At 60.1% G+C, this 20866-nt stretch overlaps 1 protein-coding gene across 1 annotated transcript; it reads right to left on the reverse strand.

The window, feature by feature from the left end:
• WRAP73 (WD repeat containing, antisense to TP73) lies at positions 1-16061 on the reverse strand. The gene is made up of 12 exons (XM_087820074.1): positions 15942-16061; positions 12382-12534; positions 11271-11387; positions 6712-6784; positions 5038-5141; positions 4271-4357; positions 3962-4096; positions 3800-3877; positions 2806-2890; positions 1733-1858; positions 834-1025; positions 1-673 (listed from the first exon to the last, which is right to left on the reverse strand). The coding sequence occupies exons 1-12, from the start codon at positions 16053-16055 to the stop codon at positions 534-536; spliced, it is 1404 nt and encodes a 467-aa protein (XP_087676200.1). The 5' UTR covers positions 16056-16061; the 3' UTR covers positions 1-533.
• Between the last annotated feature and the right edge of the window lie 4805 nt (positions 16062-20866).

A 20866-nucleotide genomic window follows, 5' to 3' on the forward strand; every position in this document is an offset into this window, starting at 1 on the left:
CAGACGCACCTGAATCGGAGCTGGCGGGTGGGTTTGGGTCCACAGCGGGGTGCAGACTCCCAGCGGAATCCACTCCGCAGGTGGGGACTGACCTTGACCAGCCCCGCTTTGTGGCACACCCTCGGTGCATGGGCTCCCTCCCCGCATTCCAGCACACGCTGTCCCCAAACCTGCAGTGACAGGATGGCAGCTCAAAGCCAAAACAGGGCGTCTGTCTCGGGGACAGGCTGCTTGGGGTTCAGTTCTTCCCCCTAACACAGTGAACCAAAATCTTAAAGCTGACCTGGAAAACTCCTTGTGACCCAGCCCTCCAAGAAAACCAGCACCAGCCTTTCTATGAATTAGTGAATATTTAAATAACAAAAATTACAGTTTTACACCATACATATTTACAAGAACGTCTTGCTATAGAAAAGTAACAGCAAATTGTCTCACGTGGACCACCGTGGTTGGAGCTGCCCCGGAGAAGCTCCTCTCCCACGGCCGGCACGCCTGCACCTGCCTCCGCTTCCCGTGGCCGCCCGTGCACAGTCCTATGTGTGGCTGCCCAGCTTCCCACGGGCGGCGTCCCCGTCCTCCGTCTCCAAGAAGCACAGGCAGAAGTGGTCCTTGCTGAGGAGGGCCAGCGAGTCCCCGCTTAAATGCCAGCAGAGGGCGAGCACCTGGAAGTCACCTGGGGAGGACGGTGGCAGGAGGGTTAGGGTGGGAGGCCAGGGTCCCAGCGTGAGCTCAGCCCGGGTCCTGTGGGTGCAGGGACAGGGCGGGGTGACCCAGCTAGAGCCCCAAACCGCCTCCACTCGCGGGCCTCCCCGCCCACCGAGGCCCAGGCTCACCTTCCCCAGGCACCTGCACGGACACGCAGCCCGCCGGCGACCACAGGTACACCTTGCTGCCTCCTGAGCAGATGGCCAGCCGGGGCTGCTGTGGGTCCCACTGGAAGGAGCGCACGGGGAACAGCTGCTCGAGCACCACGAACAGCCGCAGCTTCTGTATGTCCCAGACCCACACAGCGTTCGGGACGTTGTCTGAGGACAGGGGACAGGCCACAGCCGTCACCCCGAGCTCCTGCCTCAGCCCTGCCGGGCTCTGACACACCTTACGGCCAACACGAACTCGTGGCGGTGGCAGTGGACGCGGGGCCCTGGGCCGACTCGTGCTCCCAAGTCTGCACCGGGGCCCATAGTCACTCCCTCAGGCTTACTGGCCACATGGGCATGTTTGTTTGTTTTTTAAAACTTTTAAAAATGTAAAAACCTTTTGTTGTTAATTCTCACCTGAGGATGTTTTTCCCTTGCTTTTCAGAGAAAGTGGAAGGGAGGGAGGGGGGCAAGAGAGAAGCACCAATGTGAGAGACACATCGACTAGCTGCCTCCTGCAGCTCAGGGACCTGCCCTCGACAGGGATTGAACCTGTGACCCTTAGGCCTGTGGGCCGATGTTCTACCCACTGAGCACACTGGTCAGGCCTGACAATCCTCATATAGAGAGGCCACGGCTGTAGCAGGGCCTGGACCCGTCCTTCACCAGGAGGGCGGAATGAGTGGAGAGGAAGCGGGCACTGGGCAGAGTGGCCCAAAAGCCGGCTCCCCGGAAGCTTCTGTAGAGGAACGTGGGCCGTTTCAGCAGAAAGGGGGGCAGGGAACCTGTCGGCTGATGTTCCTTTCAAACTGTCAGTGTCCTGGGCACCAAAGGGAACGCTGCGTGGACAGGACACAGCGTGTCCGCACACTCACCGTTCCTCGTGGCCAGGAAGTAGCTGTCGGGGCTGAAGGCCAGGGCACCTATGCCGATCTTCGGGTTTGCTCTGTCGGCAGCGGGTTTCAGAGTCTGCAGGGTCGCTGGCACCGCGGCGATCTCATCTGGAACACACATTGCATCTCAGCACAGCCACGCACACCTGAGACGCTGTGTGGCCTGCGGTCCTGACCCTGATGGGGACAGAGCCTCTGACCGACCCCGTCTGCGAGGTCCAGGTGCAGGAAGAGGTTACGTGACCTTGAAAGCATCAGGGACATAGGGGCCTGGCGGGGAGCTGGCTGTGGTGTCAGGAGGCCACCGGGGAAGCACCTCTGCCCCCCATCTCCGCAGCTGCAACGCCTCGGTGTTTCCTGTCATGGTCCCACCCCCAGCATCTGTTTACAGCAGGCTGCTTCTCGCCCTAACATTCGGGCCTGGACCATTCAGACGCAGAAAAAGCGTGTTAGAGAACTTTTAGGGAAGTGACTGTACTCTGCTATTTTTCATGTCAATACAGGTTCACCCACTGTGACAAATGCCCCCTGCGAGGTAGCCGTGCATGTGGGGGCAGGAGAATCTGTGCCGCCCTGTTTTGATGTAAACCGAAAGCTTTCTGAAAAGGCTGCCCGGAGAGAAACAGCATCAGGAAACCAGAAGAGGCCGCAGACATCATGGCCCGATGTGTGAACTCACTGCCTCCGGCCGCCCCGTCCCCTCCCTAACCCCCCATGGGCGCTCACTGCTGGGGCTGTGCCCATGCTCTGGGCCTCCACTTAAAGCGTGTCTGACCCCACGTCACAGGTGAGACCCACGCACGAGGGGCTGGCCAGCCCTGCACTGCTGTTGCCTCCCGACCGTCTGGCTCGCCCGAGGGGATTGTTCTTAAACTAAGCCCTCAGAGTGCCAGCTGTCAAGTTTGGATTTCCAGAGCTGACAACAAACGCCATGCCCAGGTGCCGACGGGGTCCCTGTGGCGACGCTGGCATGAGGTGTCCCGGGAAAGGAGAGAGGACCTCTGAAACGTGCGCGGACAGAGGCCTCTTTTTCACAGAACAGGAAAGGGGCTCACACTTGCTCTCGGCAGCCCTGGGTGGCGGGCAGGTGGGGCGGCCCAGCAACCCCCTTGGGCTCTTCTCGGCTTCCTTATACACCACCTGGAAGACAGGGGGGCAGGCGTTGCCACTGCCGGCACGGGACACGGGGACACGGGACACCACTCCCTCGTGGGTTCTCAGGGTGGGCTCCCCGCAAGCCCACTAAGAACGGAGGCGGTGATGGTGGCCGCTGCATGTTCAGTCGGCCGGTGAGCAAACAGGCACCTCAGTGGGGGGAGGCTCAGGGAACGAGGGGAACCTGGGACCTGAAACTGACAGGCCAAGGGCCGCACCCAGGCTCACGTCCCTGGGGCCTGTAGGTGCCTCAAGATGCCACCGTAGCCCCTGCTCCCTCCCCCCTCTCCACCCGACCTCACACTGTCCCTGCAGCCCCACGGGCTCACCACAGCTGCCCTGTCTCTCACTCAGGTCTCCCATCGGTGGGCAAACGCCCAAGGCCAGGGCTTCTATCTGTGTCCCCAGCCGTCCCCCCAGCACGTGCTGAATGAGCAGACGCACACCCTCACCTCAGGACCTTTGCACTTCCTGTCCCCGCCGCCCGACACGCTCCCCCCACTGCACAGTCCTCCGGTGTCTGCCCTGTCCGCCCCCCGGCAGGCCGCACCCTGCCCGCCCTGCGGAGCTACCAGCTCCCCCAGCCCTCGCCCCCGCTCCGCGGGGCAGGGCGCTGTCTGCAGACTGCTCAGCGCTGGGGGGCAGGAGGCCCAGGACTGTGCAGGAGCAGATCTGAGACGAGCCGTCCGGGGTGGCGACAGGGCAAGGACACCGCTTGGTGTCCAGTGGGAATGCAGGCAGGAGCAGCAGGGCACTGGCCGCACGTACGCCGGGAGGCCCTCCGCGCACTCTGGCCCCAGTGACGGAAGCGCCTGCCTCACCACCCACGGCGTCAGGTGAGACGCGCTCGCCCCCCCTCCCCGGTGCTGCTCACACAGACGGGCGCCCACGTACCACTCTGGGGTCGCCGACGGCGGCAGGGTGCCCGAACTCCGTGAGCATCTTCCAGGTCACGTGATTGAGGATGCGCACCTGGGGGAGGACTGCGCATGAGACACACCGCGTGGGGACGCCTGCCCTGCCCTGGGGTTGACCGCACCGGGTGCCCTTTCCCACCTTCCCGTCGTAGCTCCCGACGGCCAGGAACTGACTGCTGGGGCTCCAGGCCACCGACTTGATGCCCAGGGACCACTCGTAAGCACAGTACGCGGCCAGCAGCCGGCCATCCAGGGAGTAGAGCAGGACCTTATACTGCAGGCGAGACGGGCGGCCGCTGGTGAGTGCGGCCTGGCAGACAGCTGCGGTGGGGGAGGCCTGCGGGCACCGCCCTCCGAGTCTCGGGGACAAGGGGCGATCGATCGGTGGTGATGGCGCCGAGGCACCGAGAAGGCGGCGGGCGAGCCCAGGGAGGAGCGCCTCGCGTACCTCCAGACAGGTGTCCCACACCGCCAGCACACAGCCGTTGGGCGCCCACTCGATGCCGGCGAGGTCCTGCGTGTCCGTGTCAAAGTGCTGCCGCGGGAAGAGGGAGAGCCGGTTAGGTCGGAAGTTCTGTCCAGCACAGACACACGGTTACCGCGTGGTTGATGTTTTTAACTCGTCCAGACACAACTTCCTTTTCCAGAAATGGACAGGAAAGGCCACGGTGCCCTTCCTGGCCGATACGCACCGCAGTGCCGGGGGTGCCAGGGCCGGCCGGGGGCGCTGCCTGCCTGTGGTGGGGCTCCTGCCCGCCCACTGCTGCCCTGGACTCTTCTCCCCTGGGCACAGCCGGTGAGGCCTCCCTGTGCCCTGACATCGCTCCCGGGGTCTCCCTGCCGCGGCCCTGCCTGCAGCGTGAGCACCTGCGAGCAGGGCTCAGAGCCCCGGGTCCTCGGCCCCCGGAGGAGCCTCACCACGTAGAAGCTCCGTGTCAGAGTCAAGTCCACGGCTCTTCCTGGCAAAGCCGCACGTGCCATCAAACTAACGCAGAATGAAAGGGCCCCGTGTACTGGCCCATTAACCCTGAACACACCCAGGCCCCACCATCCCCACCACGTCCCGCAGACGCTTCGCCAGCGGGTGTCACCCAGGGTCACCGGCGGCTCGCCGCCCTCAGAGACCCGAGGTCACGTTTCCCACACGGCCCCGAAGGACAGGCCGGCTCCCTGACCGCTGGGCGCAGGACAGTCCCCGGCGGGGGTGCGGCTCACCCGCAGCAGCTGCCAGTTGCTGCAGACGAAGATGCTGACGTAGTCCTTGCAGTCCCGCCGCTCGGCCACGGCCAGGTAGCGGCCATCCCGTGAGAAGGCGATTCCTGCGGGGAAGAGGAGGGCCTGGAGCCGGGGAGCCGAACCGGAGACAGGCCGGGGCTGTTTCCAAGGAAGAAGGTGGGCAGCCCAGGCGGGCACAGCGGCCCGGGGGAGAGGGCGGCGGCCCGGCGTCACCCCGGCAGCGTGGCCGAGCTCCCACGGGCCCGCAGCCGCCGGAGCCTGCGAGACGCAGTGACCTGCCCGATGACCCACACGTCACCGCAAGGCGCAGCCCCCGGGGGCTGTCCCGTTTTCAGAGGACAAATCACAGGGCGCTGGGCTGGCTGGAAGCCAGCCGGTTGCTACATTTCTATTTTTACGTCTCAATCTAACTATTTGGAAGGAGAGGACTTAGGATAAGAGCCTGGAAATGTCACACTGTATTTCCCAGGTCTCAGCTGGCAGAGCCCAGGGGCACCCCCCTCCCCCGCGCCCGGGAAGCGCACCTGACTCTCGGAGGGTGGTCCCCACACGGAAACGCCCCCGCCGCCTGGAGAGACCCGCCCTCGAACCCGAACCCCAGGAGCAGGCGACAAATGCACACGGCCCCTCAGCCAAACGCAGGCTCGACGCTGCTGACGGCAGCAGAGGAAAAGCGAAGCCGTTGAAGCCACGTGACGCTTCCGTTTCCTAAACCAAGACACTTGATGCAGTGTCATGACGAGCCCTCGTGGTCCAGCGGCACCCCGGGGACCGGCTGCGTTGGAGCTGCCATCCCCCCGACGGCTCAGAGGACACCTGTCGCTTGCCCCCCTCTGGGATGTCCAGACGGGACAGGCCACCACCTCCCTCGACAGAGATCAGATCAGTCAACAGGAGATGGAGAGATTTCAGGTTCAGCATTCGAGGCGTGAGGGGGGCCCCTGACAGACAGGAGCTGGGGGGCCTGAACTCAGCCCTGTGACGGAAAGGGAATCACACGTCAACCCCGTCCCTCATGTCCCTCTCCGATCCCTGTGGCCTGTTTTAAAGGGGGTCTCGTCTTCCAGAGACACGTGGGAATATTTACAGATGGGCACTAGGAGGTCGGGGACATGCTTTAAAATAATCCAGGGGAGATAAAATAATACAGGGGTTCAGGGGAGATACAATAATCCAGGGGGGAGATAAAATAATCCTGGGGTTCGGGGGAGATAAAATAATACAGGGGTTCAGGGGAGATACAATAATCCAGGGGGGAGATAAAATAATCCTGGGGTTCGGGGGAGATAAAATAATACAGGGGTTCAGGGGAGATACAATAATCCAGGGGGGAGATAAAATAATCCTGGGGTTCGGGGGAGATAAAATAATACAGGGGTTCAGGGGAGATACAATAATCCAGGGGGGAGATAAAATAATCCGGGGGTTCAGGGGAGATGAAATAATCCGGGGGTTTGAGGGAGATATAAAGTAATCTGGGGGTTGAGGAAGGAGATAAAATAGCCCGGGGCTCAGGGGCACAGAGGAGGAAGACGCCGTGAGCGGACGCACGGCTGCTGAGGCCCCTGCGGCCACGCCTGAAATCCCCCCAATAGAAGATCAAAGAGCCTGAACCGAGCACCGGGGCCGGCTCGAGTTCTCTGCGGGGCTCACCCTGCTGGCAGGCCTTCGGGTACTTGATGTAAGAGACGGATTTCGTGCACAAGGACCAGACGGTGATCCGCAGCTGTGGGGAGAAGGGGAGAGAGGCGACGGGCACGGTTACACTTTCCGAGGGGAAGCGGACAGAGCCGGGCCCGGCCGCAGAGGAAACGGGGTCGCCGGTGCCAGGGGCTCTCCCTCGAGGGCACAGGGCTCACCCCTCACTGTCCTCACGGTCGGCTCAGCGCCCTCCGTGTTGCTGTCACTTTGTAACAATATCATTTGAGTGACACAAAGTTAAATCAATACACAGAGTTACAATGTAGATGCCGTTTAGCTCAGTTTCTGAGCGATCGGCTGGCACACAGTGACGGACAGACGGACGTGGTCCCTGTTCTGAGGAACATCGTCAGCCGGGAGCACGTGGGGCACTGTCTCCTCTCGCTGTGGAGCCTGCCTGGCTCCGTGCCCCCTGGGAGGCCGTGAGCGGTGGCCCACCCAAGGCAAGAGGTGCACCCCGAAACCACTGAGGGATGCCGACCGCCACTCCCTCCAAGGATCTCGGGAGGCACCGCTGTGGGCACACGTCCGTCTTCCCGTCCCCTCCCCGCCACAGGCAGGTCAAGGGGACGGAGCGAGCCTGGCGGTGGGGTGGACCCCGTGCTTAGGAAGACGCACCTGAAGTGGGGGCGTGAGTCGTGGCCTTTAACTATTGCCCTTTAACTCAAAACGCCTGCTACTTCCACACTGAGATTAAGGGCCTCCTAGCCCCTCTCCCCCAGTCTCCCCGTGGGGCCTGAACGCACACGATCACCCCTGACCTGAACTTCTGTTTCTGGAAACTCTCTCCGTGCCCTTCCACCTGGTGAGAGCTGAGCCGGCCCTGCAGCTGCTCTGCCAGGTGCACAGAGACGCCCACAGCTGCTCCGCAGGACGCCCCGGACAGCACCGTGGTGAACAGTGACGTCTGTGTCACAGGCCTGCAGTAGCGAGGAATGGGCCCAAGGGCCGCTTTTGGTCAGATGAGTGTAGCTAAGAAAACGCAGGACCTCCTAAGAAGTGACGTGCAGGGCACTGCGGCCTGCACCAGGCGATGCCGGCAGACCAGGCCCTGGTTCCCGTGTGGCAGGCGGGAGGAGCGGATTCCATCTTCCTTCTTGGAAGGGTCCCTGGTGTCCTCACTGCCTCTGCAGGCTCACCTGGCACCAGGAGGGAAGGTTGGAAACGCTGCTGCGGAGAGCAGACCCACCAGGAGCGGGGCTCGCGGAGGCTGCCAGGTGCAGCTGAGGCGAGGGGCAGGTCGGGCACTAAGGATCCACCTGTGACACCCAGGCCCAGCGCCACCTGGAAGCCGACCCCCTCCTGCACCCCAGGGCGGGCAGAATGCCTAGAAAACTCACTTCCCGAGACACGGGGCTCTCAGCAGCGGGACTCGGGCGTTGCCACAGAGCACCCCTGACTGAGCTGGCACACACACTGCCAGCCTGATTTCTACCCTCCCACCCCCATCAAAAAAGTTTAAAAAGACGACTGTTTGCAACTTTAACAAATCTAACGTGAAAGAGGCATAAGTTCTATGAACTCCGGCAACACAAGAGGAGAAGCAGTTCCCACAAAGGCGGGCTCGCTACACACCAGATCCGACTGGGACGTAGCGGGGCTCCCACCGCACTCGCCGCAGGGCCTCGGGGCCCTCCCACAGCCCTGACTCAAAGGGGGACAGGATGCAAAACAGGCTGCGCTGCTCACGGAGCGTGAAGGTGGCCACGGCCTCCCGGCCCCGATTCCGACCCGGCCCAGGGACTGCACCACAGGCTCCTGGGCCCGCGCACTTTTGAGCATCTCCACATTTTATTGAGAGAAAACTTTAGCTTTTAAAAAAGTTAATTTCCTCACCCCCTTTTCCATAATACTCTCAAGTTTTCTGCCGTAAAAAGTAAGCTCGTCTCGATTACCTCATTGTGGCTGCTGGAAAATGGGAAAACTCCAGGACTTAAGCAAAATACTCAAAGTGACGTTTCCCACTTTAAGGCAGTGTCTGGAAAGCTGATGCCAGCACGGCCCCAAGAGCAGCCGGGGCCCCTCGGTGGGAAACGTGATTCTCGATTCTCCGTTTTGCTGCAAGTGGACACGCTGAGGTCAGATGCTGAGCGGGCTTTCCACAGGCAGACAGCCCCGAGCTTTATAAGACACGTGCAAGATCTACGCCTAAAAACATGGTTTCGGAAGAAGGCGGAGACTGCAGCGGGAAGGGACGCACGCTTGTGGGCCCCGAGACTCAGTACTGCCCGGACTGCAGTCCCCCAAAGTGGTCTCTGGGTCAGTGCGACCTCAGCCGGGAACACCGGCGGTGTTTTCACAGAGACTGACAAATTCCTTCTCAGACAGACATGGAAACACAAAGGACCCGGCACGGCCGAAACGGCTCAGAAAAGACAAAACTGGGACACTCCCACCGGCTCCGGATTCCAGACTTACGACAGAGCCGAGTGGTCAGGAGAGCGTGGTGCTGGCACAGAGACAGACAGACAGACGGAGGGACAAGGCAGGATCCAACACAGACCCACACAGCCAGGGGACGGCTCTGACGAGGCGCGGGGCGGGGATGGATATGATCCCGCGCCGGCCTCACAGCGACGCTAAGGAGCCAGACCACGACTCGCTGGAAAACACAGGCTGGCCGGGGGTTTCTTTAGACACAAACTACACAAACCATAAAAAAAACCCCACCGCTGTAACCATGTGATCCTGAGGCACACGTGTAAGCTGTGTGTGCGTGTGCGTGTGCACACATGTGTAAACAAGGCAGGAAAGCTCTCCTCGTGACCAGCAGGGAAATGAAAACTAAACCCAGTGCAGCCCCACAGCGGCTGCACTGGGCCGGCGATTGCTCCGAGCCACCCCAACGCCAGGCAAAGCCCCAGGTCACATCCCGGAGAGGGCGCCCCACGCGGGCTGTAGGAGACACAGTGTATCCTCAGCACCCTGGGCGCTAACACGAAATGCGCCGCACGCAGGCCCCTGGGGACACTGGCTGCAGGAGGGGCCAAGGCGCTGGGGCCTGGGCTTCCTGTTCCCCGGCCGGCTGCGCCCACGCGCTTCCTGTCTTGGCTCACTGAGCCTTGTCCAACGACCACAACATTTCTCCCTCACGCTGTCCCCGGGCACAGTCCCCCTCACGCTGCCCTGTAGGAGGCAGAGGCCCACGCCGCGTGCCAGCTCGAGGCGGGATGGTGGCCCGCGAATCCTGGGTACCGGGGCTGTTCCACGGGGCTCCAGGGAAAGCTCCAGGCGTCTCTGAGAAGCCGCGTCGGGAGCACCTTTAACACGTCGGCGTGGCCGGTGCAGAGGCCAGGAGCCCTTCGCTTGCTGCCTCGGCCTCCGACCGCCTGGATCAGTGGCACTGCCGTCACTAACCTAGTTAGTAATAGCTGGAGAGGAGCGAAGGGAAGGCCCAATACCATAGGAATGTCACCTGGGCAGCTTTCCAGGAAACTGGACCTGGCTGCAACGAGGAACAGAAACTCTGGACACTGGCTTTGCTTCCAGCTCTACTGAAGCCCCAGATACACCTCTAGGACTAGAATGGGACTTTGGAAACCAGGGATATAATTCCACACAAATAAAAACCACTCATCCTCCTGTGAGAGTCTCAGAAAATTCTTTTTCTTGAGATATCATAAGGGCCCCACCCCCAGTGCCCAGTAGGGAAGGGGACACCCCAATTTCCCCGACAACACATCAGCAGGCACTAGATTTCAGGAGTCTGAAAACTGAAACAAAATACAAGAAGCCACACAGCTGCCTGAGGCGGTTCACCCAGCTGACCCCTCCCAGCTGGACAGAGAACTTACCCCAGGGGGTGCCCCCTGAAAAGCCGAGTGACCCCGAGGTCACTCTGGGAATTAATGTGGCCCCACCCACGTGCGAGCCTGTGCCCAGCAGAGCCTAGAGTCAGGGGCGTCCACGCAGCCAGCAGCCCGAGACAGCCGACGGCAATCTGGGTTTAGGGCCCAATGCCGGGGCCCGAGTGCCGCCTCGAAATAGCACAGGAGCTTCGCGCATGTTTCCGTGTTTCAAAAACATGCTGCAGACACCAAGCACCTCGCACACGCCGGTCCCTCACTTGGTACGTTGTGAGAGGGACGCACCGCCCGAGCTCCGAGGGTTTGCTGTGGGACCTCGCACATCCGCCCCCCGCTCAGAGCCCCGGCCGGGCCCCGCAGAGCAGAGAAGGTGTTGGAGGGACAAACCAACAACCCGCTTACAAACACCCCAGGCCAGGCGCCCATGGAAGATGTGAGTCAGTTCACACTGAAGCACCCTCTAGGGCTAACTCACAGGAGCCATTTAAATCCTTAAAATGTAATTTAAGGTTTATTTTAAAAAATCTGTCCATTTCTCTTTAAAACCGATAGAAAGATGACATAACACCACTCAGGGGCTCTGGCAACCTGAATGTAAATAAGTCCCTCTCCGCAGGTCGCCCGCGCTCAGGCGCCCAGCCCGCCTCTGGGGTCAGGGGCAGGAGTCGTGTCCTTGTGCAGGGGGCGGGGGCGGGGGCCACTCACGTGGAACTCGGTGGTGTTGAGGATGTGGCGCCCATCGGGGCTCCAGCAGGAAGCCACCAGCCCCGCGGAGCCCTCGTCGATCCTGCAGTGCCACTCGGGCTGCTCCAGCGACCACACCTGGGCTCACGAGAGAGACACACAGGCCCAGGTGAGCCAGGGCAGCAACACGGCTTAAAACAACGGCAGAGTCAAACAGGACAGTGTTACCCATCTCTCACTACGCTGGGCAGTGCCAGGCCGCACCCCAAGTCACCACGCTTCTCGGGGGTTCATTTTGCTGTGGTTTTAAAGGTGTCTTCCTTCGCCTCCCTAAGCCTCACCTAGTTAGGCCCTGAGACGGAACACCGTGCCTTAGAGCTTCCCAAATGCACCGTGTCCAGGACACCGGGCTTGGTCTGCAAGCCCTTCCTGTCGCTGAATTACATTTGGTGACAGATGCAGAACAGTTAAGTGTTTTCTCATTCTGAAAGTACTTGAACTACAGAACTACTACAATTTTCAAACCCCAGCTGGCTTTGAGGGTCACTGCCCTAAACTTTCCAAACCAGAAGGGTAGAGAACAGTCATCCCGTCCGACTCATTCCTGGGGATGGCCTCTGGGCCGGCACCCCACACCCCTCAGTGTACCTGCGCCAGCCCCTCAGCCCCTAGGCATACCTGCACCAGCCCCCCCACATACATGCACCAGCCCCCCCGCATACCTGCACCAGCCCCCCCGCATACCTGCACCAGCCCCCCCACATATGTGCACCAGCCCCCCCGCATACCTGCACCAGCTCTCCCACATACCTGCACCAGCCCCTCAGCCCCCAAGCATACCTGCACCAGCCCCCCCCGCATACCTGCACCAGCCCTCCCACATATCTGCACCAGCCTCCCCACATACCTGCACCAGCCCTCCCACATACCTGCACCAGCCCCCCCCACATACCTGCACCAGCCCTCCCACACATATGCACCAGCCCCCCCACATACCTGCACCAGCCCCGCCCACATACCTGCACCAGCACCCCCCACATACATGCACCAGCCCCCCCACATACCTGCACCAGCCCCCCCACATACCTGCACCAGCCCCCCCCCAGCATACCTGCACCCCCCCCAGGCATACCTGCACCAGCCCCCGCTTGTACATGGCGCACAGGATGAAGAGGGAGTCGGCCGACCACTCGACGTGCTGGATCTGGTCCAGGCATGTGTACAGGTGGACGACCTGAAGGCTGCGCACCTCCCGGACCACCAGGCGGTACTGGACGCAGGAGGCCTAAAGAAACAGAGAAAAGCAGCCCTGAGGAGCCCAAGAGGAGCTTCGGGAAGAGGCTCGCCCTGCGCCAGGAATCCCGCTTCCTCCTCTCTGGTCTGACCTGGCTTCTATCAAGATGGTTCCATGTCCACCGTCAATTACGCAGCCCATTCGGAAAATGGGTTAATAAAGAGACAGTCGAAAAATGCAAACCAGGGGCTGAAACTGTTATACTTCAGCATAAAGTACTATTTTAAAACTCTCCACTTAAGTAATTTTCTGCTCCGTCCTTACTGACAGGACAAAGCTAAACGTAAGCAGGACAAGCTCCGGGAGAATCGGCTGTGAGCTGAATCCTCTCCTCTTTGTCACCGGCACACAGTCTGCCGGGCGCAGGGTCACAGGGTCACGGCCTCACGGCTGTTGGTGAGTGACCACAGAAACGATAGCTCCCTTTTGTACAAGCCCAACTCTTGAGCCAAACCAACAGAAAGTCAATGCATGAGTTTCAAATCCTGCAAATGTAAGGATGCATCATAAGTGCTCGTTTGCCTTCTGTGAGATAAAAGAAAATATATATGGCCTCTGCCCCAGGTCCTAGCACAGTGCTCCTGAGACCCTTGTAACCTCCTGGGTGACGAGGCATCTTTTGTTCTAACGAGGGGACTCTGGGTGGCTCCTGGATGGGGGCCGGTCACCAGAAAGACCAGGTCACTAGAAGTCTGGAACTTCAGCCCCATCCCTCATTCCCTTGGGAAGGGAAAAGGGCTGAAAGTGGAGTGAGTGATGGATGGTGCCAATGTGAGAAACCATAAAACCCCCAGGAGTGCAGGGTTCAGAGAGCCTCCAGGTGGGGGACACATCCACACAGGGAGGGTGACCACCCCAACTTCGGGGGGACAGAAGTTCCTGCACTCGGGATGCTCCCGACCCCACCCTACGTCTTTCTTCATCTGGCTGTTCATCCAGATGAAGGACGTATCCTTCATCACATCCGTTAATAAACTGGTGACACAAGTTACCGGTTCCGAGTCCTACGAGCTGCTTTAGCGAATTACATCGAACCAGAGGAAGGGGTCGTGGGAACCTCCCATGTGTAGCAAAGTCGGACTTGCAACTGGCATCTGACTGGGGGCAGTCGTGTGGGACTGAGCCCTTCACCTGTGGGATCGGATGCTCTCCAGGTAGACAGTGTCAGAACTGAGTGAAGAGGTAGGACAGCCGGCTGGTGCCACAGAACCGCTTGGTCGGGGGGGGAGGGGGACCCCCACACATTTGGAGACCAGAAGTGCTGTGGGTAGTCGTGTGACGGTAAGGAGGTGGGGGTATACGAGGTTTTTCTTACACACCTTGACTTACTTCCAGTACTGACTATAAAAATGCTTGTGTCGATACTGTTTTCTGAAAGATACAGTTTCTCTGTCCATGTTAGTATCCGTATCCAAGCAAGTAACTTCTGTCTGAGAATACTCCTCTGCTGACTGTAGATTACACGGCAGTATAGAAGTCAAGAGCCCGTTTCTGAATGTTAATTACTTCATTTTTGTACTTACCAACGTCAAACTAGGTAATGGGTTTGCGTTTTATGAACTTCCATTAAGAAAAAAAGCCACCTGAGTTTTCCATAAAAGAGGGAGCGAGGGAAGGAGGGCTGTTGCCGTTTAGAGCAAATACGTATCAGGATGTTTATTTTTTCACATTGTAGCTTTGAATACTGTGTCAGTTACAATGAATTGCCTATGAGATGGAACATTTGTACCAACTCTTGGGAAAAAAGTATCAAATCTGTTGCAAGATATTAAAAATGGCAACATGGACCTATCTTCTCCAGTATTTAAGACAGAGGGTTGGATTTTTTTGGTTTGTTTGTTTGTTTGTTTTAAGACTTTTTGTTGATTTTTAGAGAGAGAGGAAGGAAGAGGGAGAGAGAGAAACATGGATGGGAGATCGGAATATCAATCACCTGCAGCCTGCACGCCCCTTACCAGGGATCAGGCCTTAACCAGAGCATGTGCCCTGACTGGGAATCGAACCAGCAACCTTTAGGTGCATGGGAAGATGCCCAACCAACTGAGCCACACTGGCCAGGGCTAACATAAGAGTTTTGAAAAACAGGATTCCACTAACATGACCATCAAGTTGATCAACAGAGTGTAAAAATCAAAGAAATAGCAAAAGTAAGCAGAAATGTAATTTTCGTCTCTTATCACTCGCTGGAATTTTCATAAATGGTTTTTCAAAAACTAATCTATGGGAGGGGGTCACTTTGAAAAATGTACTGAGGTTTTTGGAGTGCCCTCTAAGCTAAAGAACGTTTTACATTTTGTAGCTGAACGCTATTTCATATGGCTTTGAATAATACCTCCATAAAGAAGGCAATCATGTCATGTTTTCAAAGACCTAGACAAGAATAAAAGGAATGTTGGTAACGGCTCAAACGGAAACAGAACCATGAAGTGTCAGTCAACAGAGGATAAATGAAACTAAGAACACTTTGTATAAGGTGTGATTCTTTTTTTCTTAATGGTTTTCCAGTGACAATTACCTCCCACCCACCACCCGACCCCCACCCCACAATTCTGAGGACATACACTGGTCTCGTTAGTATATTTTTCGAAACATAGGTTTCGTGTACGGGACAGCTCTGTGACTTCAGCACCATTCTGCTACCCCTGGAATGAAAAGCTTGAACCTCAGTGGCGCAGACAACTATCCTCATCTGGACACAGATGCCAGTTGGTTAAATCGTGTATTTGGCATGTGGTAGAGCCAGGAAAGAGGGCTGGAAAAGACGTCAAAAACTGGCTGCCCCACTGCCCCCCTTACAGCCGACAAAATTGTGTATTTGCCTTTTTGTGGCAAAACAAGAACAACGAGCTGCTGTCTCCTGTGTCCTCCAATGTGTAAAAAAAGCACTGCTTTTATCTGCCTTTGATGGGTGGACGCCCAGGTGCCGTGCCCAGGTCACCTGTCTGCTGCCCCTGCCCAGGTACCGCGTCTGCTGCACCTGCCCAGGTGCTGTGCCCAGGTCACCTGTCTGCGGCACCTGCCCAGGTGCTGTGCCCAGGTCACCTGTCTGCTGCACCTGCCCAGGTCCTGGGCCCAGGTGCCCCGTCTGCTGCACCTGCCCAGGTGCTGTGCCCAGGTCACCTGTCTGCTGCCCCTGCCCAGGTGCTGTGCCCAGGTCACCTGTCTGCTGCCCCTGCCCAGGTGCCCCGTCTGCTGCACCTGCCCAGGTCCTGGGCCCAGGTGCCCCGTCTGCTGCACCTGCCCAGGTGCTGTGCCCAGGTCACCTGTTCCGGCCCCCGGCCCGCGCCCCGCCCCCGCGGACCCCCAGCTGCCTCCACCCCGGCCCCGCGGCCGCCCCCGCCCCCCTCTCCGGGCCCCCGCGGGGCGCGCGCCCTCGCCCAGGCCCCGCGGCCGCTCACCAGGTACTTGCCGTCCGGGGAGAACTTGCAGAGCTGGCCCGAGAGCTTGAACACCTCGGAGAAGTTCATAGCGGCCCCTCCGCAGCGCCCGGCCCGCCGCGGAGCCCGTGGCATCAGCCGCAACCGCCCGTCCCGCGCCCGGAAGTGACGCAGGGCGGGAAGCGCGCCGCAGCCTATCAGGGCCCGGACGCCCCGCGTGGCATTGTGGGGCTTGTAGTTCGCTCTCGAGGCGCCGCCGCGCTTCTTGCGATCCGGGATTTTCTCCGGGCCTCTCTCCAGCCAGGGTTGCCAAATACACTGCAGGACCCGCACTTACATTTGAATTCCAGATAAATAACGAATCCTTTTTAGTATAAGTATGTTCCCGAACACTGCCTGGGACATACTTCTACTAAAAAATTACCCGTTAATCTGAAATTTAAATTTAACTGGGAGTTCTATGTGCTGCGTATTTATATTTAGGTATTTATACTTCTGCGTAAATACGTTTATGCGTAAATATACTTACATACAAACATGTAAATATATAATAGCGTATGTACATATATTTTGTACATGGTGTATACACATTCGATTTTCTTTGTAGTTTTGTTTGTTTGTTTGTTTGTTTTGCGAAATCGGCTACCGGTCTGCAGCGAGTCCCCCACTCGCTCTCGGGGGCTGCTCGGATCCGGGGTGAACGAATCTGACGTCTACTCTGCAGGGGGAGCGCGCGGACCGCGCTCACGGGCCAACCATGGAACGCACACCTGTGCGCTGGGACGACGGAGCGAGCACCTGGGTGCGCGCTGGCTTTGCGGACTTTGCTACCCACCCCTGGGCGCGCGCGCCTTGTCCTCTCGGCCACTCGGGACGCCTAGCCCCCCATCTCCCCCACTCCGCCGCCGAGGGCGACCCCCTCCAGCCCCCCCCACCCCCCCGGCACCTCCGAAGCCCGCCAGATCGCGCGCACCCTGCCCCCGCGCCCAACCTTGCGTCCTGAGAACTTGGACCGCCGGAGTCCTCCTGGCACCTCGCGCGCCCAGCCGAGGGGCTGCTCCCTGAGAACGCCCCCCACCCCCACCTTCCCAGAAAGAACGGGTAAGGGGTGCTTGCACGCGCCCCGCTCCCTGGTGCCGGCCTTTACTGTCCCCGGCCATATCAACCCCTGTGCGGGATTCCTCCGTTTCCCCACCGCCTCGCAAACAGTAGGTGAACAATAAAGGCGCGTGGAAGTTAGCCGAGCGCCAGGTGAGGCGCAGGCCCGTGCGGCCAGGGAACGCGGTCTTCGCCAGCCCGGCTCGCGCGCAGTTCCACGGACGACACTGACGCGAGGGTCACCCTAGCCTGGGGGCATCGGTTCAAAGGGAGATAACCGGTCGCAGGAGCACCAGAAAGCCGCTCGAAACTCGTCCTACTTGAAGCCGCGGGCGACGCAGGCCCCGGGGAAACCGTGGCCTGAGGCAGGCTCTGGGCGCAGCGAGCAATTCCCGGCGCACGACGCACGTGTTGCCGTGGACACCTGCGCGCACCTGAGTCAACACAACACAATCCGCCGCCCCAGGCCTGGAGGCGGCGGCCCGGGAGGGAGCAGGGTGCCGGACCAGACGCGGGAGCGTTTGCGTCCGGAGTTGCGCCGTAGGTGCCATGGAACCCAACCTCCGCCCTGGAGGAGCGCGGGCTGGGGAGGAGAGAGTCACGCCCAGAGGGTCCCGGCGGATCCCCAAAGCCGCGCGGGGCCGGGGCGCGGTCGTGACCTGGACTCGGTGAGCGGGGTGGGTGGCGCGCCCTCCTTGGGGGAGGAGCCCCGCTGGAGCCACCCGGACGAAAACGGCTCCATCCGACCCCCAGCATTGGGTCCCGGACCCTCACCCATGTACCCAGCAGGCCACAGCCAGTGTGGATACTCCGCTGATCGCGGCGGTGTCCCCCGACCCTACGCGCCGTGGATTCCTAGCGCCCCGAGCGCGGAGGAGCCCAGCGCCCGTGGGGGTGGACAGGAGAGACCAGGGTGTCGGGGAAGATGCGGCGTCTGGGGAAAGGAAGGCGTCGGGACGCGGAGTCTGCAAACCTGCCCCCGCACCCCCTCCTCCCCGGCTCCCGCGCCCTTGCCCGCGCCCCCAAGCCGACGGAGGGCCGCGGTCCAGTCTCTCCAGCAGGAGGACCCCGCGCCCGACCGCCGTCTAGCCAGGAGTCCCGGGCTCTGCGGGAGTGACACGCGCCAAAAGGCGGCGGGAAGGAAGCGGGGCGGAGCGCGCCGCGGGTCCCGGACTCGGACTCGGCCAGCTGGGGGGGCGGGGAGCGGAGCGCCCGGCGCAGCCTTGGCCCCGGCCTGGTCCAGCCGCTCCGCGCTTCCCCGCGGGCCCAGGAAGGTGCTAACGCCCGCCCCTCGCGCCTGCATATAACCCGCCTCGACTGGCCCGCGGCCCGCGACCGGTGGGCCCAGGAAGGAGTCTCGCGGCGAAGCGGGGCCGGCTCGGGAATCCGTGCGCGGGGCTCCGACGGCACCAGGTAGGCCGCGCGGGGGCCCGACGCCGGAGGGACCGGGCGAGGCTGGGCTCCGCCTGCGGGGCTGGAGCGCGGGCAGCGGGCCTGCGGCTCAGGAGCTGGGCGCACGAGCTGGGAGAGAGGGTGACTGGCATGGGGTCTCCCTAGGGCTCCGACAGGCTCCCGGGACTTGGCTCAGGGGCAGGGAGCGGGCCGGAGTGGACTCGGAGAGGAGAGGCGGGGTGCTGCCCGCAGTGCGGGGGCCTCTTGGGGGTTCCCGGAGGGCCTTCCTCCTGCTAACCCCTGGTCACCCCAGGAATGTGTTCCGGGGAGAGGCGCTTGGGTCCCCGCGAGGGTTGAGAGCGCGCCAGTTGCTGACAAGCTCCACCCTGCCCGCGCCCACTCCCTCTGCCTCCTTGAGGGATGTATGAATGGGAGGCTTTGGCCCCTCGCCCCCCAAGCTCAGGAGACCCAAGTGCTCCCCAGACCAGGAGACGGGGCCTGGCGGCTGAGCCGAGCCCCCGGGGTCTGTTAAAGAGCTGGGTTCCGGAGGCGCATCTCCCAGCGGCTCTAAATTGGCCTGGGGACCCCGGCCTGTCCTGAGTCTGTTCCACGTGGAGAAAGGACAGGCCAGGCCGCCTGGCAGGGGACAGACACCCCTTGTTCCTGGCTCCTTTCTCTCCCTGCCCTCCTGCCCCCCCCCCAAGCCATTGTCCTCTTGGCCTTAATGCCCAGGGGGGCTACTATTACCTTCTTACTCGGCCTGTATTTTCGTCTGGTCCCAGAGCTGAGATGCAGAAAGTGTTCACATGTCTGCAGAAATAGATGGGCGACCGGTGGCCGGCCCATGGTCGCCCAGCAAGGGGCGGGGGAAACAGTGCGGGGTTATCACCTGAGCGGAGGCCACTGGGTCCACATGTGCTGGGGTCTGTTTATTAAATACCTGGAGATTTGTTTTGTTTTTTCATTACCCCTCACCCAAGGATATTTTTTCCATTGATTTTTAGAGAGAGTGAAGGGGGGGGAGAGAGAGAGAAGCATTGATGTGAGCAAGAGACACATTGATGAGTTACCTCCTGCACAATCTCTGGTTGGGGCTGGGGATCGAACCTGCAACCCAAGCACCTGCCCTTGACCAGAGCTCGAACCGAGACCCCATCAATGCTGACGCTCTAACCACTGAGCCACACCGGCCAGAGCAATACCCGGCTGCTTGGAGACCATCAACACAACGGTTGGGTTGGGCTGGGCTGGGCTGGGCTGGGCTGGGCTGGGCTGGGCTGGGCTGGGCTGGTCTGGGTTCGGTTGGGCTGGGCTGGGCTGGGCTGGGTTGGGCTGGGCTGGTCTGGGTTCGGTTGGGCTGGGCTGGGTTGGGCTGGGCTGGGCTGGGCTGGGCTGGGTTGGGTTGGGTTGGGCTGGGTTGGGCTGGGTTGGGCTGGGTTGGGTTGGGTTGGGCTGGGCTGGGCTGGGCTGGGTTTGCTGGCATCGCTGGTATTGATGGGTTTAGCCTTAATAATTAGCCTTGGGGGGAGATGCGTGCTGTGAGCCTAAATAAAGCCCACTGCCCCTTTGATGTTTGTAGAAGTCCAGCGGCCCATCGTTTGATTTAATCAATAAAAGATTAAAAAGCACCGCATCGAGAACAAAGGACCGCGTGCTTGAAATTTCGCAGCATATGGATTTATGGGTGGTGGGCACCGTTTTTAAAATAAGATAAAAGTCAGGAAGCAGGAGCTGTAAGGACGCCTGTTCATTTGCTCGTGGGAGGGGGCTGCTGGAGGTGACTAAAAGGTAGGCCGGGGCCCTGGCCGGTGGCTCGGCTGGTGGGAGCGCCGTCTCCTACACCTAAAGGCTGCGGGTTCGATCCCCAGTTGGGATGTGCGAGCAGCAACCAGTTGATGTTTCTCTCACATTGACATTTCTCTCTCTCTCACTCCCCCTTCCTCTCTCTGAAATCAATAAAAACATATTTAAAAAAAAAAAAAAGAGAGAGCCAACACGTGTTCTCTCTTTAAAAAAAGAGAGAGAGAGAGACCGAGGACTTAGGGGGAGAGAGGAGCACGCCAGAACCCGGCGGAGGCCCTGCCCGCAGCGAGAGTGGCATTCACCGGAGATGGAGCTGCCAGCGCCCAAGAGGGAGGGTTCCCTGGAGGGCCCAGGAAGCGCGTGTTCACCTCGATGGGGGCGGCTCCTGCTCACCACGTTCAAGGGGAATTCGCCACCCACGTACCTCTGTGAAAGGCGTGGTGGACACCGTGAACTTGGGTTAATGGAAAACCCCCAGAAACGTCCCCCAAAGGCACGTTTCTGCTAACCAGCCCCCGCGAACCAGGAGGGCACGCCTTTTTTTCCAATTGGGGCGTTTCTGCCCGAGAGCCAGGTCAATATTTTAAGAAAAGCCATTTTCTGATGATTTCGCTTCATACGGCAAAAAAGAAAAAATAAACCGAGACGAGCGG

This window comes from Miniopterus natalensis, chromosome 9 (assembly GCF_054644295.1).
Source record: "Miniopterus natalensis isolate mMinNat1 chromosome 9, mMinNat1.hap1, whole genome shotgun sequence".
NCBI lineage: Eukaryota > Metazoa > Chordata > Mammalia > Chiroptera > Miniopteridae > Miniopterus > Miniopterus natalensis.